Source organism: Sporobolomyces salmoneus, assembly GCF_050403485.1.
Source record: "Sporobolomyces salmoneus JCM6883 DNA, S_salmoneus_JCM6883_v1_ctg29, whole genome shotgun sequence".
Lineage (NCBI taxonomy): Eukaryota > Fungi > Basidiomycota > Microbotryomycetes > Sporidiobolales > Sporidiobolaceae > Sporobolomyces > Sporobolomyces salmoneus.
Genome location: NW_027481134.1, coordinates 70,132 through 95,366, shown reverse-complemented (window position 1 = coordinate 95,366; position 25,235 = coordinate 70,132). Strand labels below are relative to the sequence as shown.

General features: G+C 51.9%; 11 protein-coding genes across 11 annotated transcripts; 8 read left to right on the top strand and 3 right to left on the bottom strand.

Moving 5' to 3' along the window:
* Positions 1-300: 300 nt before the first annotated feature.
* Positions 301-1,293, top strand: JCM6883_006141 (uncharacterized protein; the record flags this gene model as incomplete). The annotated part of the gene is made up of 5 exons (XM_076632682.1): positions 301-338; positions 407-476; positions 640-893; positions 956-1,145; positions 1,246-1,293. 5 exons carry the CDS (start codon positions 301-303, stop codon positions 1,291-1,293), a joined length of 600 nt encoding a protein of 199 aa, XP_076487309.1.
* A 1,592-nt stretch (positions 1,294-2,885) lies between these two features.
* JCM6883_006140 (uncharacterized protein) lies at positions 2,886-3,882 on the bottom strand (the record flags this gene model as incomplete). The annotated part of the gene is made up of 4 exons (XM_076632681.1): positions 2,886-3,035; positions 3,110-3,339; positions 3,745-3,782; positions 3,851-3,882. The coding sequence occupies 4 exons, from the start codon at positions 3,880-3,882 to the stop codon at positions 2,886-2,888; spliced, it is 450 nt and encodes a 149-aa protein (XP_076487308.1).
* Positions 3,883-4,892: 1,010 nt separating this feature from the next.
* RDS3 (U2 snRNP complex subunit RDS3) lies at positions 4,893-5,557 on the bottom strand (the record flags this gene model as incomplete). Its single annotated transcript, XM_076632680.1, has 6 exons — positions 4,893-4,967; positions 5,056-5,097; positions 5,159-5,288; positions 5,363-5,399; positions 5,467-5,483; positions 5,541-5,557. 6 exons carry the CDS (start codon positions 5,555-5,557, stop codon positions 4,893-4,895), a joined length of 318 nt encoding a protein of 105 aa, XP_076487307.1.
* A 316-nt stretch (positions 5,558-5,873) lies between these two features.
* On the top strand, positions 5,874-9,162 carry JCM6883_006138 (uncharacterized protein; the record flags this gene model as incomplete). Its single annotated transcript, XM_076632679.1, has 10 exons — positions 5,874-5,948; positions 6,036-6,204; positions 6,292-6,791; positions 6,852-7,204; positions 7,271-7,598; positions 7,673-7,968; positions 8,033-8,338; positions 8,407-8,497; positions 8,567-8,840; positions 8,906-9,162. 10 exons carry the CDS (start codon positions 5,874-5,876, stop codon positions 9,160-9,162), a joined length of 2,649 nt encoding a protein of 882 aa, XP_076487306.1.
* Positions 9,163-9,358: 196 nt separating this feature from the next.
* Positions 9,359-10,807, top strand: JCM6883_006137 (uncharacterized protein; the record flags this gene model as incomplete). The annotated part of the gene is made up of 1 exon (XM_076632678.1): positions 9,359-10,807. One exon carries the CDS (start codon positions 9,359-9,361, stop codon positions 10,805-10,807), a length of 1,449 nt encoding a protein of 482 aa, XP_076487305.1.
* A 475-nt stretch (positions 10,808-11,282) lies between these two features.
* Positions 11,283-14,330, top strand: APP1 (phosphatidate phosphatase APP1; the record flags this gene model as incomplete). The annotated part of the gene is made up of 5 exons (XM_076632677.1): positions 11,283-11,774; positions 11,841-11,888; positions 11,947-13,274; positions 13,358-14,205; positions 14,281-14,330. 5 exons carry the CDS (start codon positions 11,283-11,285, stop codon positions 14,328-14,330), a joined length of 2,766 nt encoding a protein of 921 aa, XP_076487304.1.
* A 255-nt stretch (positions 14,331-14,585) lies between these two features.
* Positions 14,586-15,264, bottom strand: JCM6883_006135 (uncharacterized protein; the record flags this gene model as incomplete). Its single annotated transcript, XM_076632676.1, has 2 exons — positions 14,586-14,960; positions 15,100-15,264. The coding sequence occupies 2 exons, from the start codon at positions 15,262-15,264 to the stop codon at positions 14,586-14,588; spliced, it is 540 nt and encodes a 179-aa protein (XP_076487303.1).
* Positions 15,265-15,416: 152 nt separating this feature from the next.
* PPT1 (protein serine/threonine phosphatase) lies at positions 15,417-17,948 on the top strand (the record flags this gene model as incomplete). The annotated part of the gene is made up of 11 exons (XM_076632675.1): positions 15,417-15,617; positions 15,870-15,993; positions 16,052-16,105; positions 16,177-16,211; positions 16,270-16,341; positions 16,423-16,548; positions 16,612-16,774; positions 16,836-16,908; positions 16,976-17,271; positions 17,333-17,443; positions 17,506-17,948. 11 exons carry the CDS (start codon positions 15,417-15,419, stop codon positions 17,946-17,948), a joined length of 1,698 nt encoding a protein of 565 aa, XP_076487302.1.
* Positions 17,949-18,270: 322 nt separating this feature from the next.
* JCM6883_006133 (guanine nucleotide-binding protein subunit alpha) lies at positions 18,271-20,116 on the top strand (the record flags this gene model as incomplete). Its single annotated transcript, XM_076632674.1, has 9 exons — positions 18,271-18,365; positions 18,623-18,649; positions 18,724-18,835; positions 18,900-19,135; positions 19,201-19,371; positions 19,459-19,652; positions 19,725-19,878; positions 19,964-20,036; positions 20,105-20,116. The coding sequence occupies 9 exons, from the start codon at positions 18,271-18,273 to the stop codon at positions 20,114-20,116; spliced, it is 1,074 nt and encodes a 357-aa protein (XP_076487301.1).
* A 724-nt stretch (positions 20,117-20,840) lies between these two features.
* JCM6883_006132 (uncharacterized protein) lies at positions 20,841-23,920 on the top strand (the record flags this gene model as incomplete). The annotated part of the gene is made up of 4 exons (XM_076632673.1): positions 20,841-22,281; positions 22,347-22,470; positions 22,534-23,677; positions 23,759-23,920. The coding sequence occupies 4 exons, from the start codon at positions 20,841-20,843 to the stop codon at positions 23,918-23,920; spliced, it is 2,871 nt and encodes a 956-aa protein (XP_076487300.1).
* Positions 23,921-24,434: 514 nt separating this feature from the next.
* On the top strand, positions 24,435-25,042 carry DYN2 (dynein light chain; the record flags this gene model as incomplete). The annotated part of the gene is made up of 5 exons (XM_076632672.1): positions 24,435-24,473; positions 24,561-24,656; positions 24,726-24,789; positions 24,873-24,946; positions 25,022-25,042. The coding sequence occupies 5 exons, from the start codon at positions 24,435-24,437 to the stop codon at positions 25,040-25,042; spliced, it is 294 nt and encodes a 97-aa protein (XP_076487299.1).
* Between the last annotated feature and the right edge of the window lie 193 nt (positions 25,043-25,235).

Sequence of the window (25,235 nt, the reverse complement as noted above, 5' to 3'; positions counted from 1 at the left end):
CGTCTCTCGATCAAGGAAAACTCAGCTCAGAAGGGGATTTTTTTCAAGCCAATCGAGGACAACCCTGCTGTGACGGGAACGGTGGAAAGAACGAGATGGCTGTGATGCGTTTAGAACAGTTGGAATTGGGTTACAAGAGCGGAAACTAGGCGTAGTGGAAGACTCGGGAGACTTTGGAGATTCTCGAGGAATACGCTACCCACGGAGGAGACTGCTGCAGGCGGGGCTGGTATCAGAACTTCATCAGTGGATATCGGGAATCGCTGACACAACGTTTGTGCGCTCTGTTCTGTCCAGACCATGAAGCAGATCTACAAGGAAGAGGAGCTCGAGATCCCGTGAGTTACCCCATCTCTACGCACGCCTGCTCCTTTAGAGAGATACTCATAGGTTGTCGGGAGCACAGCGCTGGCGTTACCGTCGCCATCAAGGCCCGTGTGATCACCGTCACCGGTCCCCGCGGTACTCTCCAAAAGGTCAGTTTCTCGTTCTGCACCTTTACCGCGTCCGATACAGGGAGCTGATGTATTGATCTCTCCTGTGACTCGACTTCTTGCTGCTTCCCTTCCGACCGATCCTCATATACTCCAACCTCAATTTCCAAACATCAATTCACGGTTTTCCTTTTCAACATTTCAGAACGCTCAACACGTCAACATGTCGATGCGTGTTGTCACTCCTTCGGAGAAGGCTATCACCCCTGTCCACAAGGTCAAGCTCGTCGTCTGGCACGGAGGACGCAAGCACGTTGCTTGCCTCCGAACGATCCGTTCCCAAATCGAGAACATGATTCAAGGTGTCCGATTCGGTTTCGCCTACAAGATGCGTCTCGTCTACGCACATTTCCCCATCAACGTCATCATCTCGGACGACAAGCAATCCGTTGAGATCCGGTTCGTTTCGTTCTTCCTCGGTTTTGCTTCTGCTCGAACCTGACATATTTTGGCGTCTACAGTAACTTCTTGGGAGAGAAGCGTGTTCGCAACGTCAAGATGCTTGAAGGTGTTACCATTGAGGAGTCTAAGGCGCAAAAGGATGAGATCATCATCTCTGGAAACGACGTCGATTTGGTCTCGCAATCCGCTGCCGACATCCACGGTCAAACCCTTGTCCGCAACAAGGATATCCGAAAATTCCTCGACGGTGTAAGTTATCCTCTCTGGTTTTCACATCTCCGATTCCCGGTTTCGGTTTTGCGTTGCCCTGACTGACTTCTCTTGCCTCTTCTTCTCCCCTCGATCATAGATCTACGTTAGTGAGAAGGGAACTGTTGACTCCCCTCAGGAGGCGTAGATTCTCTTCTTCTACCCACTGATTTGTAGTCTGCAATCGTTTGTTTAGAAAAGCAGAAAAATTGCCAGAGACTGCTTCTCGGCCTTGAGGAGCCCGACCCGTGCGTTACTTGGCAAGATCTCCTGTCGTGCGTGATTGTGATTCGTCCCAGTCGATCAGCGAGGGAATTGCAAGCGAGTCGAAAGATTTTCGACGACTGACTTGTTCATTCGCGCGCAGTCGAGACTAGCTTCAATGAGCGAGATGCACTCGCCCGGAAGCGGGTCCAGCAACATGGGAGCCGGCTCGTTCTTCACACGGATGACACAACATCGTTCAGTGGTTAACAAGGAAAAGAAAGAAAGTTGTTGTTTGATGGTGTGCGAGGAAGAAGCAAATCAAACGATGTTGGTTTTGAGTACTGAACGTCTGTCGCTCGATCGTGACCGCACTTCACCTCGACGAGTTCGTCTTCCTACCCTGTTCCCATCGTCCTGGATGTCGACTCCAGTCCCATGATATCCTCCGGATAACTTCCTCCCCCGTGGATTCCACCGCCCTAGCTGCCCGCCGATCGTCTCCTTCCTCCGGAAGCTGAAGACTCGTCGACTCCCTTAGCGCACAGGGAGGATGGCTGATCGCCGCCTCCATTATCGACAAAACGAGAAAACTTGGTCAAAGCTTTCCGGGACCGACCTCTCTTCTCTCCTTCCGATCTCTCTCAATCAGGTTTCGCCGTTGCCGCCTCCAGACCTTGTCTGTAGCGTTCGGACCGTGACTGTGAATGAACAAGCCGAGATAGTTGACGAACCAATTTTTCGCTGTTCATCGAGCTGCGACTTCACCGCATCAAAGGCGTCCTCCTCCAAGGTAATGGCGGAGTCAGTGACGGATGGCCCGGATTATAGCTTTGAGGTGAAGAAGGCTGATTCAATGATCGCGTACCATGCGTCTGGATGCTCTCTCTTTGGCAAGTAAGTATCTTTCAGCTTCTGACGTGCGCTAACTCTTCGGGTTATTCATTCAAGCCCTCACAAAAGCCTCTCCGATAGCCTCCGCCCTCTTGAACACGACGTTTGCGACCGGAGGGCAGACAACACGCTTGAAGGAAAACTTGGAAATCAGAGAGCAGTTCGATGCTTGTGTTTGCCCGCACTGCCAGCTCGTCAGGACAGTTCAGCCTTGCTCGAAGCAGAATCATATCAGCATTTTCGCTTCTTTGCATGTCGGGAGGAAAGCCCACCATGCGAGCTTTAAACATTTTGGAAAGGAGAGTCTGTGAGCTTCTTTCCCCTCGCGTTCTCCAACAACCAAATCACAGATGCTAGAGCATACGGCCGAGTACAACAGCCAGACAGCACGCGAGCAAGAGCACAGCGACAGAGGAGCAAATTGAGTGAAAATGTCAACAACGACGAAACAAAGCGTCAAATTTTGAAAGCTCATACAGTGCTCAGACTCTCTGACAGATCAGCGCTGGATGCTTAGCAACCCCGAAATCTCCTTTTCACGATCAGAAGGCTATCAAAAAGGAAAGTCTACTGACAACTCAAAAAGTATGAAAAAACGATGCCGAAATTTGATTATCCGAGAGCGAGTTCGAGTGAGCGCCTTTACTCGTCGTCCTCCTCGTTGGAGCGTTGCTCCTCAACGATAGCCGAGGCGATACGGTCGAGATCACGTTGACCGTCAACGGTGATGCGACGTCCACCACGAGCGGTGTCCTTCTCGAGAACGCCGATCTTCTCAAGGGATTGAAGGATCTGCTCGGGACACCACGTTTCAGTCAGTACGAGGGACAGAGGAAGTGAACGTGCCGAGTGGAAGGAAGACGAACCTTGCGCTCGATCGAACCGGAAGCGTCGGTGTGGTGGGAGGGACGGTTTCCTCGGTTGGCAGCGGATCCGTGGAGCTTTTGAAGAGCACCAACTCCGACGTGCTTGCGGAGGTAGATGTGACGGGCAACGGCGGCCGAACGGATGTAGTACCAGTCGGCGTCATAGGGAGCGAGCTCCTTTCCGGTTCCGGTCTTGACGATGTCGACCCAGACGGGGACGTCGAGCTTACCTGCGAACGATTGAATGCAGCGAGCGCACAGTCAGTATCGATGCGCGTAGAAGGGTGAACGAATCTTTGAACGGAAGGAGGATGGACGGGATAAGGTTTTTTGCATTGCACCTCTAGAGCGACCCTGCTACGGGAAAGTTCAAACCCACCTTGGAGACGTTTCCTCGCTCACCGAAAGAGTATCGAGAGAGAAGGACAGAGCGCCCTTCCCCTCACGACACCTCGATCGGCGACCGAATCTTCAACAATCTGCCAAGGGGAAATGAATTGCCCTTTCGGGCCGCCAGAGAGGCGCTATACAAAAACTATCACAAGGCGGAGGCATCGAAGCTTGTCGCAGAGAGTCGATGGAGTCGAGAAGAGTCGAAACGAGGGAAGAATTGATGAAGAGTCGATCAAACTAACCGGATCGTTTCAAGTGGGAAGAGTAGGCGGCAATGAAGCTATCGAATGGGGGTTAGGTCAGCATGGGAGAAGCGAGAGCAAGAGAGGGGAGGAAAGAGATTCTCACGCCTCAGCGGAAACGTCGCGAACACCAGGCATGTTTGATTCGAAGTGTAGTTGAGTGGGAGGGTGAAAAAGAGAACCGGTTAGGGTACGGGGAGGTAAACGGCGAGTAGTGTGGTTGGGAAGAGTCCAGCGGAGAAAGGAAAGAGAGTGGTGAAAAAAATCCTGCGCTGTTTGAACAAGTTCAGGGGGAGGGCGGAAGCGAATTCTGATTTCTTCCTCTTCGCTTCTCTCTAGATCTCTCTTCCTTCCTTCACTTTCTCACTTCTTTTACTCACTTCGCCCTTTTCAACCTTCGTTCATTCCAGCACTACCTTCCGGTTCTCTACAGCGGGATCACATTTTGGTCAGTCTCATCTTCCTGTTCATGGTTTTCGCTCTGCCTCTCCCTCCTCCTCCTCGCTCGCGACATCTGGGTGTCAAGTATTCCATGACGATACACATTTAAAACAAGCATAGTTCAAACAGACGGCTATCGGCCATGAAGATACTCTAGCATCTAAACGTCTTTCGCTCCTATCGGAGAATACACCTAGGATCACCCGTTTGACGCGTTGAGGGAAGGAGGTCATTGTCAGGTGAAAAGCTACAGAGAATAGAAGCTGACATCTTTTCCCTTCGTCCCCGTCACAGATCTTTGACCTTTCTCGCGCCTCGTTCTTCGCAATTTCGGTCCTTTTCCTCCTATGCAATGTCCAAACCTCATTGCATGTTATCTGTTCCGCTGACGACTTATGAGAGACGAGAGCAGATCGACAAACCGTTCAGCGATGCGACCCAGACGAACTCGAGAGCGAGCATTCGAAGCAAGATGCGTTGTTGCCTCGTCTCTGCTCGACGTAGTCAAGTCAGCGTGGATAACAGAGCACTCTGACGAGAAGCAAAGAAGACCGTTCTTCTCTTTATGCTGGTCGCACAAATTCCTACCAGCTGAGCAATGAAAGTCTGCCCCTAGGTTGTATCGATCTGCGTCCTCGACTTTGCAGACTCTAGCAGGCCCATCACACGTTGTACAACGGCATGACATTCCAGTGAAGAAATTGACGTTATCCCTTGACAAACTGACCAGCTGCCTTGCGAGTGTAAAATGCGTCTGTTCTCGATGCTCCGATGTTGATGATCTATACCGAACGAGACACACGCGTCAGTCAAATCACAAACAAGAATAACCTAGTAAGGAGAGGTCGAGAACGGAAAGTAACAACCCACCTTTACGCAACCGTCTCTTGATTTTTCCAGCCGCACGCATTCCTGTTGGCAAAGGCTAGGGGTGTCAGAAACGACAGTCGACTGTCATGCTGTTCGTACTCACAGCGCAGTAGTAAGCGTCTGAAATACCGTGACCACCGCAAACGATGCATCTTCCGCCATAAGTACCGAAATTACACTCGTCACAAATCCTCACTAGCTCCGCCGGTCGAACGTATGAATCGCAGATCGGGCTACATTCAGAAGATAGAGCAGTGCAGCATCAGTGAGCCGCGATCGCCGAGGAGAAGAGCGAGATTCGACTGACCACTTTCCGTCGCATTTCTCACAAGTTCGTCCGATCGCTGCAGGAGAGAGAACTCGTCGAGGTGTTAGTCGTTGCAGCGAGTCTGGGACGGCTTACGAACTCACCAATACCAGGTTGTTTCCTGTCAGCATTCGAGGCAAGAGATCAGCTTTAGCATGTTTGCCCCATTCTCAGGAACCGAGGACTTGCCGGCATAGGATAAGGTCGGGAGCGTGTTTCGACATCCGGGGAGAGTGTCAGAGTCTACGAACGAGGAGGACTGGCGGGGAAGCGTTGAGAGATCGGCTTGAGTTGGAAAGATGAGAGAGAGATCTAGTCTGGCTAGAGTTTCGAGGCGGGTGTCGGAACGAGTGAATCTAGCTTCTGAGAGGCGATTGATGTTACAGTTCGAGCGATGCGAGAGTAGAAAGATGTGGAGAGAGTCAACCGTCGGAAATCTGGAAGGTTGCTCTCTACGCTCTCCCTGTATCTGATCGATCTCTTCTTAGAACTGTCACTCGTTCAGTTCAACATGGCTTCAACGTCTGGCGTCTCGACTCCGGTCTCTCAACACGCTCCTTCTCTCTCCGCTTCCCTCCTTCGATCGGTAATCTACCTCTCGTTCCCTCTCCCTTCCTGAAGGACGTTCTTCCGTAATTCGACTGACAGTCCCTCCCCTACGCTGAGATTACAGAAACCCTACAAATTCGCTACACAATGTGCGACTGTCGACAATCCCGACCCTTCCCACAAAGATCAACACGGTTCCTCGTCTGTCCCGATCTACCAGACGGCTACGTTTAAGGGAATGGGTGGAGCATACGATTACAGTCGAAGTGGGAACCCGACGAGGAGTCATCTCGGTCAGTTTCAACCGCTGTTTCCTCCGTCTCTCCCCAAGTGGGGATGTAAATCGCAAGCTAACCTCGCAAGAAGCGCACTCGATATAGAACATCACATTGCCAAGATCTCGTCTGCACGCCACGCGTTCGCCGTCACTTCGGGAATGGGAGCGCTCGATGTAATCTTTCGATTACTGAAACCGGGAGACAACATCATCGCTGGAAATGACCTGTACGGTGGATCGAACCGACTCATTGGTTACTTGAAGGAACACAACGGTATCACGACTCACCACATCGACACGACGAACCCTTCTTCCTTCCTCCCGATTCTCCAAGATCCTGAGCAAAATGTCGCAATGGTCCTCCTCGAAACTCCGACGAACCCGCTCTTACAGATTGCCGACATCGAAGCGATCGCTCAACTCGTCAAACGTTACAAGAGAGATGCCATCATCGTCGTCGACAACACGATGATGAGTCCTTACCTCGCACGACCTCTCGAATTGGGTGCCGACATTGTCTACGATTCGGGAACGAAATACCTCAGCGGTCACCACGATCTTATGGCTGGTGTCATCTGCTGCGACAAGGACGAGCTTGCCAAGGTGAGCTGCCCTTCTCCTTTCCCGTCGAACGGCATCATTGAACCGTTTCTTTTTTCTCAGGGCATCGCCTTCACCATCAACTCGATCGGAAACGCGCTCTCGCCATTCGACTCTTTCCTCCTCCTTCGAGGCGTAAAGACTCTCTCGCTTCGTATCGATAAACAACAAGCCAACACTATCCTCATCGCAAACTACCTCTCGAAACTCGGTTTCAAAGTCAACTATCCGGGACTGCCCGGACATCCCGGAAAGGAGGTCCACGATCGAATCGCGAAAGGTCCAGGAGCCGTTCTCAGTTTCGAAACCGGAGACGTCGGAATGAGTGAGAGAATCGTCGGAAGCGCGAGACTCTGGGGAATCTCAGTCAGTTTCGGTTGCATCAACAGTTTGATCTCGATGCCTTGCTTGATGTCGTGAGTCCCTCGCTTTCCTGCTATGCACTGCTGTTTTCGAAAGCTGAAATTTCCTCTCATTCGTAGGCACGCTTCGATCGATCCCGCCGTTCGAGCCGCTCGCAACCTTCCGGAAGACCTCATTCGTCTCTGTGTCGGAATCGAAGACCCCGAAGATCTCATTGATGATCTGGAGGCCGCGCTTCTCGAAGCAGGTTCGGTACGAGTAGTGGACGAAGCTGGAGAACGCGCGAAACTCGAGAGGGTTTTGCCGGGAGGCACTAACTTTGTCGAACTCGGCAATTCGGCACAAGTCCAGACTCAGGGTAAAGGAGAAGTTAAGCTCGAGAGGTTGATCACGAGCGCACCCGGAAAAGTCATTCTCTTTGGTGAGCACGCCGTTGTTCATGGAGTCGTGAGTCGAAAATTCCTCTTCCTCACTTTCACATTCGGCACAACGCTCGAGCTGACTGTCGGGGCCTTTTCTAGACCGCTATTGCTAGCTCTATCGATCTTCGGTGTTACTGTTTCGCCGCGTCTCGTTCCGACGGCGTCATCTCCCTCGACCTCCCCGATTTATCCTACTCTCAAAGCTGGGAAACCTCGTCACTTCCATGGCAAAAGATCCGCTCATCGTCTCAGAAAGCTCCCGGCAACGACGAGGTACCCGACCAGGAACTCCTCACGCTACTCGCCAACACCTTCGTCAAACCCGATGTGCTTAAAGCCGTCCAAGCCGCTCAAGCGTTCCTCTACCTCTACATGCATCTCTCTGGAGACTCTCGGTAAGTCAGAGTACGATGAGAACGAATTTGAATCGAACTGACGAAAATCCTGTCGTTCTCGTAGTCCCTCTCAATCCTACACCGTTCGATCTTCTCTCCCCATTTCAGCCGGACTCGGTTCTTCCGCAGCTTATTCGGTCGCGGTTGCTTCGTCTCTCCTTTACACTCACGGTGTTCTTCCCGCCCCCTCGAATGCCTCTGGAATTACGCGCGAGCAAGCAGACGTCGTCAACGCTTGGGCTTTCCTTGCCGAGAAAGTCATTCACGGCACTCCGAGCGGCGTCGACAACACGGTAGCTACTCTTGGGGGAGCAATCGCGTTCCAGAAGGCGGTCAAGGGTCGAGATGGAAGCCTCGAAACTATTAAAGGGTGAGCGAATTTCGCACTTCTCCGTTCTGACCATTCGGTGATTGACGAGAAGTGCTTACTTTGAGCAGGTTCAAAGGCCTTAACTTCCTCCTCACTGATACTCAGGTCCCGAGAGACACAAAAACTCTCGTCGCCGGAGTTGCCAAGCGAAAGTTGGAGGTGAGTTTTCCGCTTGCGTTGCGAGCTCCTTGCGCGATCGACTCCTGACCCAAGTATCCTTGGTGACAGGAACCCGACACGATCAATCCTCTCTTGTCATCGATTCAAACAATTTCCGACGTTGCATGCAAAACGCTCGCCTCGACATCTCTGTCTCGAACCGACCAACTCGCCGAACTTAACCGACTCATCGACCAGAACCACCAACACCTCGTCTCTCTCGGTGTCGGTCATGCTGCTCTCGAGGTTGTGAGAAGTACAACGAAGGCAGAACCCTGGAAACTGAGCACGAAATTGACTGGAGCTGGAGGAGGAGGTTGTGCCGTGACGATTCTTCCTGACGGTAAGTGACTTCTATGTCTCACTGTCTGTCGGTGACTCATCCTCATACGCTCTCTCGTACCGTAGACTTCTCACCAGAGTCCCTCGGAGATCTGAAACAAGCGCTGTCGAATGCTGGTTTCGTTCCTTATTCTACCGTCGTTGGCGGTCGCGGATTCGGACTTCATCTTCCGTCTGCAGATCCCGCTGCCTTACTGACATCCGAAGAGGCCGAAGGAGGATCGGAACAAAATGCGGTCCCGATCAGCAAGAAATTCGAAGCGACGAGAAAGGAGGAATTGTCATCGTGGGCTCAGAAATTGGGAGACTGGATTTTTGTATAGAGTTCCCGCTGTCGTTTCATATTTTATGTAACTAGTCGTCTTTGAGAATGTCCAGTCGCCGCTCTGTTCAGTGTTGAGGAAACCTTTGCGAATTGACGAGTCCGGACGCTGCGGACGCTTCTCTCTCTCACCTCCGCTTCGACCCCTTCGATTCCCTCCTTCCCTTCTCTTGCCATTCTCTTTCGATCTCCGAGTCATGCAGGACGAAGATGAAGACCCGGCATTCGCTGAGTTCGACTCGGCAGCACCGCTTGCCAATCACTTTCTCGACCTCGATCAGGACGGATTTGGCGAACACGATACGCGGAACGACTTGCAGGCGCAACTCTTCACGGACGAACACTCCGGGCTACAACAGCACAGCTTCGACTTGGAGGAGGAGGACGTAACGACGAGTCGAAGAGGGGTCAACGGAAGGAGTGGGATCGAGAATCTACGGGAAGAGGACTCTTGGGAATCACCAGGAAGCCGTATGAGCTTGGCATTCGAGCTCGCGAGCGCATCAGAGTCGACGGGAAGGAATTCGAATTTGTTGAGGGAAATGGGTTTAGCGGAGGAGGAGGAGGAGGCAGAAGAATCGGAGGAACAGGGGAGGTTCTATGAGCACACAATAGGGAGGAGCCGAGACTCAACTCGGGAGAAACGTTCGACTCGGAGCGACAAGCAAAACGAGGAGGAGGAGGAGAACGAAATTCTGTCTCGAAGTGGCCAAATCGGGCGACTCGAAAAGGAGGAGGTATCGACCGCCTCAACAATCGACAGCTCGTTCGACGAAGCGGCAATTGAAGCGACATTCAACGAGATCACGACGTCGTTGCAAGCCACGATTTCTGAAATTCAGACTTCGCTACTTCATCTTCACGACAATCTTCACTCTAATGCATCACATCCACTTCGAAGCTCTTCTCTATACAATCACAGTCCCTCAGATCACACCAGTACCTTTGTCGATCGACAACCTCTCATCGAAACTCTCGCTTCTTCTCTGGTTAAATCCCTCTACGCCGCGACAAAGACTCGGGAAACTCAAGTTAGGGCCATGTCGGAATATGAAAGGTTGTTCACTCGAACTGAGGCGGGTTGGGAATCGATACTTTCCGAGCTGGAACCAATAGAAGACGACGAACTTCTTTCGACCGGACCACCTCGAATAGACGATGTCGACTCTCCCCATTCCACGACACGTTCTTCCCTCCAAGACGAGCGATCTAACGACGATCCGCAACCCTCAACAAGTCTCGCTCTCGCAGAAAACCTAAACCTCGTCGACATTTCTTCGAATCATGAGCCTCTTCGCGAAATTCAACGTGCTGGATTCGTCTCGGAAGATCTACAGCAGCTTCGAGCCTTCACCTCCAACATTCTTAATGCCTTCGCTTCCGCCAACGATGTCGTCCAGGTTCAATCGGCTCTCGCTTCCGAATCGGGACGAAAGCTGCGAGCTTTGCGCACCCAGGTCGCCACAATCAGGGACGAAATCGTTCAACTGGAGGAGAGCGAGTCGTTCGTCTTGGAGTATGAAGGTTCGATGCGAGTGAACGGAAGACGGAGCTATGCAGAGGAGGCAAGATCGATAATGGACGGGATGGAGTCGAGTTTTGAATTATCTTACGAGAAAGCTCGCACCATCCTTCAAGCCCACTAATGAGTATACCCTTCGTCGTTGCATTCTGTATACCCCGTCGTTGTACGCTTCCCTCTTCGTTTCGTCGCCAGATCTTTCTTTCATGTCGTAACAGTGCCCTGTCTTGCTTGCAACCTGCATTCCACCTTTTGCTCAAGGAACAGGGCTGTCTCTGTGGCTGGCGAGTCTGCCCCGACGACAAAGATTTCGAGGACAAGACTGAAGAGGTCTCGCGAACGACCAAAGTAATAAAGCTCAACTTGGAATATGTGCACAGGATCTTTAGCGAAGGGAGCAAAGCTACTTTCACTTCAACGGCTTTCCAGTCTGCCTGGGCTCTCTCTTCGACAACTTGGCGATTTGAGCGGAAAGTCTCGTCACTACGTATGCAATTGAATATTCAACGTTTTGTGAGAGAGCCTTCGCTCACGACAATCACCTCCTCGTACCAAACTCTTTCGGACTCAAGGAGGACCTACGACAGCAGATCGTCCGTATGCCGACTGAGCGCAAGGAGTTTCAGCCTGCTCCAGACGAATCATCGGTTTATCTTCCCCCTCCTCCCCCAGTCCGACTCAACCGACCTCCACCTGCGACGATGACGACTTCGCGGAAAGCGCTCGCAAAGGTGTCGTCGATCGCCCATACGACCAAAGAGTTTGCGGCTCCAAAGCTTCAATCTGCTCACTCGGCGATTCGACGGAACTACTCCTCAACCGGGAGTTGGCGGGACGAGCCTGGTGTGATCACGACTCCAAAGAGAGTTCAAAAAGGGAAACAGACGCAGATGGAAGGCGAGTACGGAATATTTGGACAACCTCCCTCCCCAGTCACATCTTCGAGGTGGAGCGGGATCGGAAGCTACCTCTCAGGAGGAGGAGGAGGAGGCGGAAGTTCATCCTCAGCGAGTATGTCAGGATCTTCGAGCAGTGCGTCGACGCTCAAACCCCAGGACTTTGAGGAAGAAAGAGTCGTTTTGTTTCCCGGTGTCAGTCAAAATTCCTTGTTCTTTCGTTTGCGACGAACGCCGAGCTAACCACTCTAATCAAAACAGTGGGCCACTCTACAACCTGCTCAAGACACATCGCTCGAACCTGCTCTCGTAAGATTCTCGCTATGTCACACGTCAGAGACCTCGCTTATCGGGACCGACTTCTCAGACTCTCGACATCTTGGTACACGGCTACGCCTATCGTTCTCGACCACTCTCCCAAGCGTCTCGATCTCAGAGAGTGTTCTACTCGATTGCGAAATCCTTCGCCTCTCTACCGAAAATTCCAGCGCATCTCGCCGCGAGCGTCGATCTCGATCCTTCCCCGAGCGTCGACAGTCTGTCCGAAGATCTACAAGAAGCAGCTTTGAAGGACTCGAACGTATTCGAGCAGCTCCTCGAGGTCGGAGGTCGGGAAGGAGTCGCTCAGCAAGTAGAATTATCCGAAGCGATCGTCGAACCTGGATCTCCTACAACAACTGAACCGGAAGAAATGTCATTAGCCGAACGTCTCAACTCTCCGACGCATTCAGCATCCAACAGCATAGATTTGAATCGGACGAGTTCGAGGGCCTTCACTTCCCCGTCATTATCCCACTCCCCCGAAGACGAAAAAATTCTCCCAACTCCGGCAAAGCTCGCGAGACGTCCACACGTTCGAATCGACATTCCCTCTCGACGTGCTGGTGGTTCCATCTCTTCGGCTCTCCGTTCTCCTTCATTACCCTCAACACCCGGCACCGCTTCTCCTCCATCTCAATCCCCTTCGAAATCTGGAGGATTCTTTAGCAAATCTCATTCTCGCAAACCCACGATTTCATCCACCACTTCCTCGCGAGCCTCCTCGAGAGCATCATCTCGGGCGAATTCCCCGACACGTCGTCAACCTCGAACGTCGGATCCGGAATCTTGGCCTCAAGCTTTCACCTACAAAGACGAGGACTTGCCGAGACTTCATTCGAACCTGTCCAGTCGAATCCTTCCGTTCTTCGGCGCCAAACTTCCGACTCGCAAGATACGGCTAAGCGTCACACCAGCTCTCGGCGAAGGACGACTGTTCGACGGAGTTCTCGGAACAAAAGTTATTACGACCGTTGCGCCGGGTGCAGGTTTCAGGACATCGATAAGAATCAGCAACAAGGAGTTGAAGAAGTTTCTCGAATCGTCGGCAGGCGCTCAAGGTCTCGACGGTATGCGAGTTCGAGTTACTGCAGAACTTCTCGAACCAGATTCTCCCTCTTCTGTCGAAGGAAGTGGAGGACTCGGAGGACGTTCGATCGGAGGTACTGGGCTGCTTCGAACGACTGCAGAGGACGAAGTCGAGCTACCGGTCGCTATCGAAGGAGGAGGAGGAGAATCAGGTGGAGGCGTTCGAGTGATCAGCGACGTCGACGACACGATCAAGTGGACTGAGGTACTCAAGGGAACGAAGACAATCTTCAGGAACGTCTTTGTAAGAGAGGCTCATGAAATCCGAGTGCCGGGGATGGCGAATTGGTAAGATTTGCTGCTTTTCCATTCGCGCTCACACTCGAGCCAGCCAAGGATCGCATCTGACTCTGTCCTGTGAGGATATCTAGGTACAATCAAATGCACTCGAAGGGGGTCCACTTCCACTACGTCTCGAATTCGCCATGGGAACTCTGGCCCGTGATTCGAAACTTCATGGAGGCCGCCGGGTTTCCTTCGGGATCGTGTACGCTCAAGGAGTATGGAGGAGCGTCGAGCGCAATCGCTAAACTTTGGGAGGAGCCGGGCCAGAGGAAAAGAGCGAACGTCGAAGTCTTCCTAAAAGAGTTTCCAACGTCAAAATTTCTTCTCGTCGGCGACTCTGGAGAGCAAGACATGCAGCTTTATACGTCCCTGGCCGTTCAATATCCTCGGAACGTTCTCGGCATCTTCATCAGAGACGTGACAACCAACCTCCCTCACATCGCCTCCCCCAATCCCGACATTTCGTCCTATCCCCCTCCCGCCGTCGAATGGAACCACGTCAATTCCGCAGACGATCTCGCTGGTCTCATCAAAGAGGAGCGAGCTCGGAATTCGGAGATCGGCGACAACTCGACGGCACGAAGCGAAACTTCCACCTTTACGAAACCTCCGACACCTCGAGTTCCTCCTCGCCCTACCATGGGTACTCGCTCACAATCTTCTTCTACCACGACTACTCCAGATGGACCGTCAGTTCCGGACAAACCCGCCTTTAGCCGAGACGACACAGATCCAGTCCTCCTCTCCGATCTCGACGCCGACGCGCTTTCGCCAAACAATCCAATTCGTTCTTCTTCGATTGGTCCAGGTCCAGGAGCGAGACTCACTCCCGAACAAGCCATCGTCGAAGGATTCTATCGCAAAGTAGCGGAATGCGAGAAACTCTTGCCGAAGCACATTCCCTTGAGGATTTTCAGACATGGCGGCGAAGTTGGTTCGTCACGTTTCCTCACTCCTCACAATACTCGTGGCTGACGTCGTGGCTGACTTTGTTGACGACTTGATGCAGCTCACGAGGCGCTTGATATGATCGAGGGAGCTTCGAAACAGAGACGCTAGAGTAGCCCGCATCATTGCGCTTGCATAGAATTGTCCGGAGTTACGAGTAGATATTCCACTGTTGTCAACACTAAGTCCTCGAGCGACTTGTCTACGCCATGCGTGCCAGCGAGAGTCGCTCCGCAGAACAGGGGAAAAACGAGGGTTCAAACTGCTTTGCAAACAAGCATCGGTCGAATCCTATGGGCCGCTTTCGGGTCAGCCAAAACGGTTCTTTACTCGCTGAGGAATCGAGAAACCGGCACGCACCAAGATCTACTTTTTGCCCTTCTTTTCCTTCTTCTGAGGTCCAACGATGTCCCTCTTCCCTGGTGCTCCTCCTGGCGATTGCAGTGTCGTCCCCTCTAACCAGCTGAGATCTCCCTCGACTCCAAACAAGGCCTCCTCTGGCTTCTTGTTTGATTTGGCAGCTTGTTCGCTTTCTTCATTCGACGCTCCACCGAATCGCGACGAGAACTTGGCCAGCCGTCCAGATTCATCCTTCTCGATAGAACGACTCTGCGTCGAGTCTGGTGCAGGCGGGTTCCACAGCTTGTGATTCGCGGGTGAACTCGTGAGAGGGATCAAAGGTCGAGGAGAAGTTGAGTAAAAGATGGAATGGGCTCCGACGAGCGGGTGTGCGGCAGTAACCTATCGTACACACATCAATCAATTGTCGTCAGTGTACGATCTTCCGAAACTTTAGTCGTTCTTCAACAGCTCCACAGATCAAAGAAAGGAGAAGTTCAAACTAGCATCTCCCGATTGTGTGGAGTTTAGGGGAGCTTACCTTGGCCTTTCCTTTCCCCTTAGGATCATTGGCACGCTCCTTTGCATTCGTATTGGCTTGTACGGCGAAAGGTGAAGGAGGATGAGAGACGACGGAACGGAAGAGGGGAAGCTTCGCGGCTGGTAGCCGGTTGGAGAGTGCTGAGCGGTATTTCGGGACAGCCATCTTTCGTGCAGCGAAGACGATCCTTTGAGTGGTGATTCGGAAGAAAGAGAGAGTGTTCGATCTTTCATCTCTCTTCCTTCTCTCCACTTTTCGCCGCTCTCGCTGCGGACAGACTAAGGCGACAGTATCGATCTAGACACCAGAAGTTCAACATGTCTTTCGAAGCCGACGATGCCGACCCGGCCTCTCTCCTCAAAGGTCTCAAAGATCAGCAAGAATCAGACGATGGAGATTACAGGGCGCCGCTTAACGGGGAAGCACCCGAGCCTTCGATTGACGGTACCTCGGTGAATGGGGGAGAAGGAGGAATCCGCGCGGCGAACGCAGCACAGGTTGGAGAAGAAGAGAAGAAGGTACGCCAGACTTCCCGGCTCCTCTCTTGTCCCCGTCCCGTCCCTCGAGCGAGCATGATCATCGTGCGGTCCGAAAGAAAGACAAGCAGCAAGGAAGGGCGAAAAGGGTTCCTTGACGATCACACGACTTCGATTCTCAAACCTTTGGCAGTACTCAATAACTCGTCCCTCGCGCTGTGCTATGCCTTAACATGAAGACGAGTGCCCGGACGGACGAACATGGGAAGCTGATACTGCTTGCTTGATCGATAGGCGGCATTGTCAATCAAATCCCAAGCGAACGCATTATTTTCGCAATCAAAGTACCGCGAATCTCTCGATCTGTACACGGCCTCGCTCAACAAGAATCCTTTCGATCCGATAGTCTGGTCAAACCGTACGTGGCGACTTGTATCCAGCTCGCGAGATCACCTTGGCTCATCCTCGTTGAACAGGCGCCGCGGTCAGATTAAAGTTAGAGGAGCACGGAGTCGCTATCGCTGACGCTAGTGAGTACATTCTCCGCTCAATTCGTTCTCTCGCGAAATAACACTGATCGCTCACTTGCTCGCCTACGTAGCTCGAGCCATCGAGATTGACGATCGCGCTGTCAAGGTTAGTAACCATGCACTCACGTGCTAAGCTTGTGCTGATATCATTCAAGGGCTTCTAGGCTTACTTTCGTCGCGCCATCGCCAACCTTGCTATTCTCAAGCCAAAAGCTGCTCTCGTTGATCTGAAAAAGGTAAGCGTCTCTCTTCAAGGGTTCCACAGTGAATGGCCCCTTTTCTGATGATGTTCTCGCTGTCCCGTCCCGATACTGCAGGTCGTACAATTGGAACCGAATAACACGACGGCGAAATCTCAACTCGATGCAACTCAAAAATTGATTCGACGGTTGGCGTTCGAAGCTGCGATCGCTTCAGCCGAGGAGAAGCTGACGAGCGTCAAGGTGAGCATGTACCCATATTTCCGCTTCGACTTGTCTGTTTCTGACGTTTCAGTCGACTTGTAGGTCCGCGAACAACTCGACCAAGGCGGTCTTCCGATTGAATCCAGTTACAAAGGACCTCAACTCTCACCAGACGGGCCGAGCGAAGAATTCATCGAAGACATGATGGAATGGTTCAAGGCCGGTAATGTGCTTCCAAAGAGAATCGCGATGCAGATTATTTTGGGTAATTCCGTTTCGTAACGGCAACCCTGAGCTTCGTAGCTAATGTCTTTTGTTCCCGTCAGGTGCTTATGAGGTGTTGAAGGAGGAAGAGACATTGGTCGAAGTGGAGATTCCTGCTGACGAGACGATCGATGTGTTGAGTCTATCCTCCAACTTCAAGTCTTCCCGAAAGCTGACTCGATTCTCTCGCCTGCTCTTCCAGTATCGGTGACACTCACGGTCAATTTTACGACTTCTTACATCTCCTTTCACTAACGGGAAAGCCTTCGCCAACGCACACTCTCCTCTTCAACGGTGACTTTGTCGACCGAGGATCGTGGAGTACCGAAATTTTACTCGTTCTCTTCGCCTACAAGTGGCTTTACCCGACCAAGATGTTCCTCAACCGTGGTAATCACGAGTGTAGCTCGATGAACGAAATCTACGGGTTCAGTGGAGAGATGAAGAAGAAGTACAGCGAGTTGGGTTATAAATTATGTGAAGAAGTTTTCACCGCTCGTAAGTTGCCTTTTTTTTTTCGTTTACTTCGCCAATACTAATGAGCGATGTGGATGGACAGTTCCTCTCGCAACTCTCGTATCGGCGAGCTCTGCACCGAGGGTCGACGCTTCCCCCAATCCTCCAAACCCGACGCTGCACTTGGGCAAGAAACGGTTCTTTGTCGTTCATGGTTCGTCCTGACTTTTTCTCCCTCGCGCTAATGCTGAAGACTGACGAAGATACTTACGCTAGGTGGACTCTTCTCGAGCGACGACGTCACGCTTGAAGATATCCGAAAAGTACCGCGGAAAACCCTCAAACAACCAGGTCAAGAAGGGTTAATGTGCGAAATGTTGTGGTGCGACCCTCAAGATGCGCCAGGTCGTGGACCTTCGAAGCGAGGAGTTGGACTAGGGTTCGGACCCGACATTACTCGAAGATGGACCGAAGCGAACGAAATCACCGCCGTTTTGAGGAGTCACGAAGTTCGACAAGGGGGATACTCTGTCGAACACGACGGACTCCTCATTACCGTCTTCTCTGCACCCAACTATGTAGATTCGGTAGGTAACGCCGGCGCGTACGCACGTATCGACGAGACGGGAGAAATCGAGTACAAGGTTTTTTCAGAAGTACCGCATCCGAATATTCGGCCGATGGCTTATGCTGGAGGTATGGGGATGATGGGCATGTGATGGGTATAATTCCCGTGTGAAGGTTGGCTGTATTAGGTGGACTGCACTCAATGGTGAACCGATTGAGCGAATGCAGACCAAACGAAATGCAGTGCATGATTTACGATAAATTCAAAGTCATTCGAGAGTTATGAATTGCTTCTCTTCAATTTCGACCTTCGACCCATCCATCTCTTTCGCACCAGTCTCCGACTAGCACATACACTCTCGAGCGTCTTGTCACACCTAAGCGAGTTCCTACAACCTCAAATTCCCAGTTCACTTCTCCAAGCCCTTCTCCCCTTCCTTCCTTCTCTCCCTCTCTCGCCAAACTTCTATCGCAATGGGTTGTGGGGCATCTAAAGACGCACAAAGGGAAGCAGAGTACCAGACGGCGGTTCAGGAACGCAAGCAAGAGGAGAAGAAAGAGATCGAACGGTTAGTTTCCCTTCCCCTCTTTCCCACTTCTCCCCTCTCCTCGACTGCGGTCGGACTAGGGAGATGGAGGTCATCAGTCGTCTCAGTCACGGTTCCCATCATTGCTCTCGGGCCTGGCTCGTCTCGTTGAGAGTTTAAAGAGGCTGCCGAGAGTGGGCTCCAAGTTTCAGTTCGGAGAACGAGATAGATAGCTCGAGTGTATCAGTACGTTCTCAGGGCATCACAACTGACACTCATCGCTCTCTCCTTGTGAACAGTCGAGACGTGAAACTTCTCCTCCTCGGGTACGCTTTCATCCTTCTCTTTCGACTTAAACGCTCTCTCGCTGACCTCTCTCTGCCTGCTCGATTACGCATAGAACGGGAGAATCTGGAAAGTCTACTATTCTCAAACAGATGAGGTTGCATCACGTCGGAGGCTACACAGACGAAGAGCGAGACGGATATCGAGAGATCGTTTACGCCAATTTAGTTAGTTCTCCTTCACTCTCTTGTTCAAAGCAGCAGTCATGCTGATATACATTTGCTCCAACAGATTCAATCGATGCAAGTCGTTATTGAAGCACTCCACGACCTCAACATGCCTCTTCCTCCTTCTCTTCGCGATAAAGCAGCTTATATCATGTCGATTCGCGTGTCCGCCCACGACCCTTGCCCACCGATGCTCGATCCAATGGTCACAAGAGCGCTCGTTTCCCTATGGGCCGAACCGACGACGAAAGCATGTGTTAGCAAGAGTCGAGAATTCCAATTGAACGATTCTGCCAGCTAGTGCGTCTTGCTTTTCCTCCTTCACCATTGCCTGTCTATTGCTGACCAGTCCGAGCGGATACTAGCTACTTTGATGCCGCCGAACGGATAGGATCACAAGATTACGTCCCAACCGATCAAGATATTCTACGCTCGCGAGTCAAGACGACTGGATTGACAGAGGAACGATTCCAAGTTGGACAGCTCAACTATGTCGTCTTCGATGTTGGAGGACAGCGTAGTGAGCGCAAAAAATGGTAAGCAGGCCTCCCTAATTTTGTTCATTGCGAGACCATGGAGCTACTGACTGACTCCTTCGCTCGTTTCTCACCTCCCGTCTACAGGATCCACTGCTTCGAAAACGTCAACTGTCTGATCTTCCTCGTCGCCATCTCGGAATACGATCAAACACTCTACGAAGATTCAGACATCAACCGAATGAATGAGGCAGCTGGACTCTTCGAGAGCATCTCGAACAGTCGATGGTTCGCTCAGTCGAGCGTCATTCTGTTCATGAACAAAACGGATCTATTCAAAGGTGCGTCAAACACTCTGTCACCATCTAGGTAACTCTTTCCGAGTCTGACATTTCCCTTGCTCTTTCTCGCAGCTAAACTCATCACTTCGCCAATCTATGAGTACTATTCCGACTACGAAGGGCCATCTGATTACCCTACCGGTTGTGCTTACATGGAGAGCAAGTTCCGACCTTTGTATCGAAACGAAGCCGCTCGGCCTTTAATCGTTCACTTCACTTGCGCGACGTGAGGCTGAGCCCTTCCTTCCTCTCTGCGTGATCGTAGTCTCTCGGATCAAGAGCTGACGATCGACCATTTGACGTGCGCACAGTGACACGGAACAACTCAAGGTCGTGTTTGCCGCCGTTGAAGAGAGCATTCTCAAAGCTGCTATGGAAGATCTCGTGAGTCCTTCTTGACATTTCGGTCTCTCGTGTGTCGCTGTGCTGATGTCCTCTTTGGCTGCTGTCAGGGACTTTTCTGAGTTGGAATCTTTCCTTCAGAAAACCGCTTCTTCCGCTCATGTTTGTCTCCCTCATTCTCCCCCCTTTCGTGCCCTGATGTTTCTCTTATCGTCATCCTCACGCTTCCTTCTTTCTTCTCACGGACTGTATCTCATACCTATTACTTTGCGCGCGCGATCCATTCTTTCATCATTTTGCAATTCAGTTCTTCGGTGTTCCTCCCTCGAGCTCGTGCGCAGATTGTTCAGCCAAAGCTACGCTACATACAGTATCTGCTCCGAAGACGTTGAGAGAAGAAACGCTCGCAGGTCTCGAAGTTCAATTGTTCAGATTCTCGCGCCTTTGTTCCCCCTCCAACTTCTTCGCGCTCCCGACCTTACCACGCTCGATCTCGCTCTCGCTACACCATCACGACCGGTGAACCCTTGACAAGACGACAGAACTGCAGCGGCACGCGTGTCATCCTCGTCCCTCGTTCCTTGATCTTCTCCCTTCCGACTTTCAAGTCCTCCTCCTCGAACAGCAGTCGTCCACCTACAGTGCTACAAGCAAGTAAGTTTCTTGCGCGCTCTCACCTCTCAATCGGTAACTTATGGTCTCTTGCCTCTGTCGTTTCCTTCGATACCTTCCCTCCTACTCCTTTCCCTTTCTTCCTCACACTCGCAGATCAACTACTAGGTGACGTCCGAGCTACCGAAAGCAGAGTCACGTAGCCTCGTCGTCAAGGATCGACCGTTGTAGAGAATGGCGAATCATCAAACATCTCACTCTCGTCAGCACGTACCTGCGTCTCGTGGAATTGAAGGAGGAGGAGCAGCAGCAGCAGCAGCACCAGGAGGAGGAGGTTTGAGATCCCGCAAACTGTCGCTGACGACCCGACATCTGCCTTCATCGACGACTTCGCAAGTTTCGCCTTCGCCTTCTTCCGCTTCTCCTCAGGATTCGATTGCTGGAGTCGCAGGAGAGAACAGCTTGTCGGAAATCGGGTTAGGTCTTATGTTGGATGAAGCAGCTGCAGGTAGTTCGTCGGAAGGAAGGGCGAGTGTCTCAGCAGCTCGTCGGATAGACGAAACAGATCAATTCTTCCTCGCCGCGACTCAGAACAACAATCACGATGAATCGGATATGTCGTCTTCCGCCCTCGCCTCGAGGAGGAACTCTGCGAATCGATTGCCTCAGCTGAGCACCGTCACGACCGGGAAAACGACTTCTTCTCCCCTTCAAATCTTTACCGGTTCCCCTCAACCTTCGCCTCTGATCTCTTCGACTTCGCCTTTACCGACTGCAGTTCCTCTACCGCGACCATACTCCCCTCACCAAGCCTACAACCTCCATTCGACCACGTCTGCTCCTCTACCTCCTCCTTCGTCAAGCGCGTCAGCATCCATGACTTCGTTCCCAATGTCTCGACCTCCCTCCTACAACACGATCATGGCTGGATCATCCTCGTCGGCTTCTCAACCGATGGATCGAAGTCGTTCGAACGGTTCCGACATTCACAGTCGACAACAATCTCTCACTTCGGCTTGTCCCCCAGCGACTTCTTCGATCAACGGTTTCAATACTCCGAAGAGCGATGTCACTGCGTTCTCTCCCGTGTCGTCTCACAACGGGGGTAGAAGTTGGAGGACTTACGATTGGGGAGTACCGTCGGAAAAGGGAGGCTTGGATGAAGACGTGCGAGAAGGAGCGAAATCTCGAGGAGAAGAGGTTGGAATCGGATCCAAGATCCTCGCAATCCCGAACGCGCTTCTTGCCATCTTCCTCGCACCTCTCACCGGAACGAATCCGACTTCATCGAATCGACAAGCTTATTCTCCAAATTTGAGCGGACCCTCTTCTTCCTCGAAACCGACACTTGCCGGACCTCCCGCTTCGAAACGGTACCCTCTCATTGTCCGCCTCTTCACCATCGCCTACCTCATTTTCTCCTTCCTATTCCTCACGCTCAATCTATCATCTCGACTGCTATCTTCCTCATCTTCGAATTCGCTCAAGGCCAAGTTGGAATCCCGTGGAGGACAGGAGGGTTGGCAGCTTATGAGACAGTACGCTGACGGACTAGGGGCAAAAGCGGGGATCGATCTCAGTTGGGCTCACTACAAAAGCTCGGTCGACGAAGTAGCGGAAGATTCAGAGACCGGGGAAGAGTGGGGAACGATTCGCCGGATAGGCCATCCAGACAGTAAGCAAGATGACTCTCGTCGCGCTCGAGATATCAAAGCTGATTCCTTGAACGTCCTTGAGCAGAACCAGTCACAGATTCGACCGCGCTCGACGCTCAGCAAAACCCTCTCACTCCTTTGACCCACACCTATCGTTTCTCAAAGATGCATGAGAAGATTCACTGGGATTTGCACGACGAGATTGTTCCGTGAGCCTTTTGTTCGTCAAAATAGATCTCTCAATTTTGCTAATTGCGTCGCGAAATCGATAGCTTCGCCTTCCGTGCTTCTTCTAAGCCATTCTCGGACGATGTCACGGCCTGTCTCTACTCAAATCCAGCCTGGTTATCGACTCTTCCTTCCTTCCTTCGAACTTGGCGAGGCCCTGTCTCCCTCATTTTCGAGAGCCCTCACTCCCGCACCGACACCTCTGCTCGTTCCGCCCTCCTCGCCGACATTCAAGCTCTTCGAGATTCCGACACGCTCGTCAAGACCTTTGTCGACTTTCACATCATCGGAACCCCTAGATCTACGTCGGAGCGAACCCTCAACAAGACTCGAGAACGCATGATCAAGAACCCGTCGGCCCTCAATTATCAACTCAACCTCGCGAGATTCTTCGCTCGCACCGACGTAGTCTTCCTCGCGGGCGATGCTAGGCTGACGCCAAGTGGAGGATTGAGGAGGAGGCTCGCTTCGCCGGGAATTCGCAAGCTCGTACTCGATCGGGGAGACGCCGTCGTAGTCCCGTCGTTCGGATTCATTCGTGATCCAACCGCAGACCCAGAGTCAAACCCGGTTCCTTCGATCGATCAACTCCGCTCGAAACTCGAACCGGAGAATGCTCCTTCGATCGACCCATTCTCCGGAGTAGGCCCCGACGAGTTTGAGTCCCTCGCCAACGAGTACGTACGTACGATGATCGAGACACTTCCCCTCAAACCGGAAGAGTGGCCCTCTCGCAAACAACAACTCGTTCAACTCGTCAACACTCGAATTCCTTCTCCCGATACCCCGACAACGGCGAGTCTCGCTCTTTACGATCGTCGCTGGGACATCAATCACGGACCGACGAATTGGTACCTATGGCGCAAGAGTTCAGTCGATCCTCGACTCGGAGACGAGCCGACTGCGGGAGGAGGACTCGGACTCGGACTCGATGGAACCGTCGGAGGAGGCAGAGAAGTCTACAAAGTCGTCGACTACGATCTACATTATGCTCCCCACGTCGTCGTGAGCAAGAAAGGTCAACCTTGGTGCACGGAGCGATTCGACGGAGTTAGAGCAGCTTGCGTCTATCAGATGTACCTCATGGGTGCCGAACTATGGGTACTCCCTGACGAATGGGTTTACACGCTCGAATCGCTCGAGAAACGGCCGGAAGGAGACAAGGAAGATCCCGCCGATAAGCTCAGAGTGAGTTGCAAATCTTTCGTCTTCTGTTCAATCGAGTCTGGTATCCTGACATCTCAGCCACTGCTGGTTGCTTCTGTGTAGAACTCGATCTCTTCAAGGCTGTTCGGCAAATTTCATCAAGAAGCGTGTATGCATTACGGGCGAGAGTTTCTCTCTGTCGCCATGTGGGACTCGGAGAAGGCGCAACATCTTCGAGAAACGTGTGCGAGAACTCTCAGCAGTTGGGGGATGGGATCGAGCTAGGAGGTTAGCAAAAGCCTCGAAACACTCGGTTCTCTCAAGAACGTCAACTCCCTTCTCCTCCTCGCTCTTCCGTCTCGCTCGACTTATACCCACTGGATTACTCGCTTGTCGACTTCCTCCCATCCATTGCAACCCATCTAGACCTCTTCCTCTCGTTCATTTCGCACCCACTTCTTGCCGATTGGCCTCTTTTTTGTTTTCTCTCTGTTTACGATTTCACGATTACCCTCTCCAAGTTTCACATATACCCCCTTCAGCCTCAACTGTCTCTAATCTCTCGCTTTTCCTTCGTCTTAGATGTCGCATTTTCTACCTCCTTCTCCTTTCCAGAATTTTGCAAAATCGTTTCTTCCGGAGTTAAACGGCTCGCCTGTACTGCAGTACCTCTACGAATCAGCCCTGCTTCGTCAGCAATTTCATATTCTTTCAGATCGCGAGTTGAATTGAGAGACAACTTGTTCGCTCAACTTCGAATCCTCTTTCTCTCTTACATCTCACTCAGACACGCTACGTTATGGCCGAACAAGCATCCGGCACTGCTGCATCACCTCAGGTGAGTATCGTCCACTGCCTACATCTCCTTCCGCTTGTCAAACAGTGCAACTGACCTTTGATCTCGGTTCCCTCCTTTTTGCTCTAGCCAATCATCAAATCGGCAGACATGGACTCCGCTATGCAAGACGTGGCGATCAAGTCAGCCGAGGAAGCGATGGCCCAGCACCAAGTTGAGAAAGATGTCAGGCTTGCAATCTCTCAACATTGTCTCTCCTTCGACTGGACTGATCCCTCTTGCGCCATGTGTTAGATCGCCGCTTACATCAAGAGAGACTTCGACAAGAGATATGGACCTACCTGGCACGTCGTTGTCGGTGAGTTAATGCTCAAACCTCAGCAATCTCGCGGAAAGTTTCTCAATTCCGCTGACTCTTTCGCTTTCCCTCGATGAGTGTAGGAAAATCATTTGGTTCGTTCTGTACGCACGAGACGAACAACTTCCTGTATTGGTATATGGGCAATATCGCTATCGTGAGTTGTTCCGCAACAGCCCACAAAATGGGAAATTCGACCGAAACCGTTGATTCTGATACGCTCCCTCTGTAGCTCCTCTTCAAGGCTGGCTAGACTAGACTCCGTATCGTCGAATGCCCCTTGTTGATGTCGTTTCCTATGCCTTTCCCAATCTTGCAATCGCCAATACCCTTTCCTTCCTTCTTTCCTTTCCTTCGCTTTCCTCTCCCCTTCTCTACCAACTACGAGCCACCTCTGCCTGTTACCCCGTGTTGAATCTGATCCTCTCTTCGTTGCTTTCCGTGCC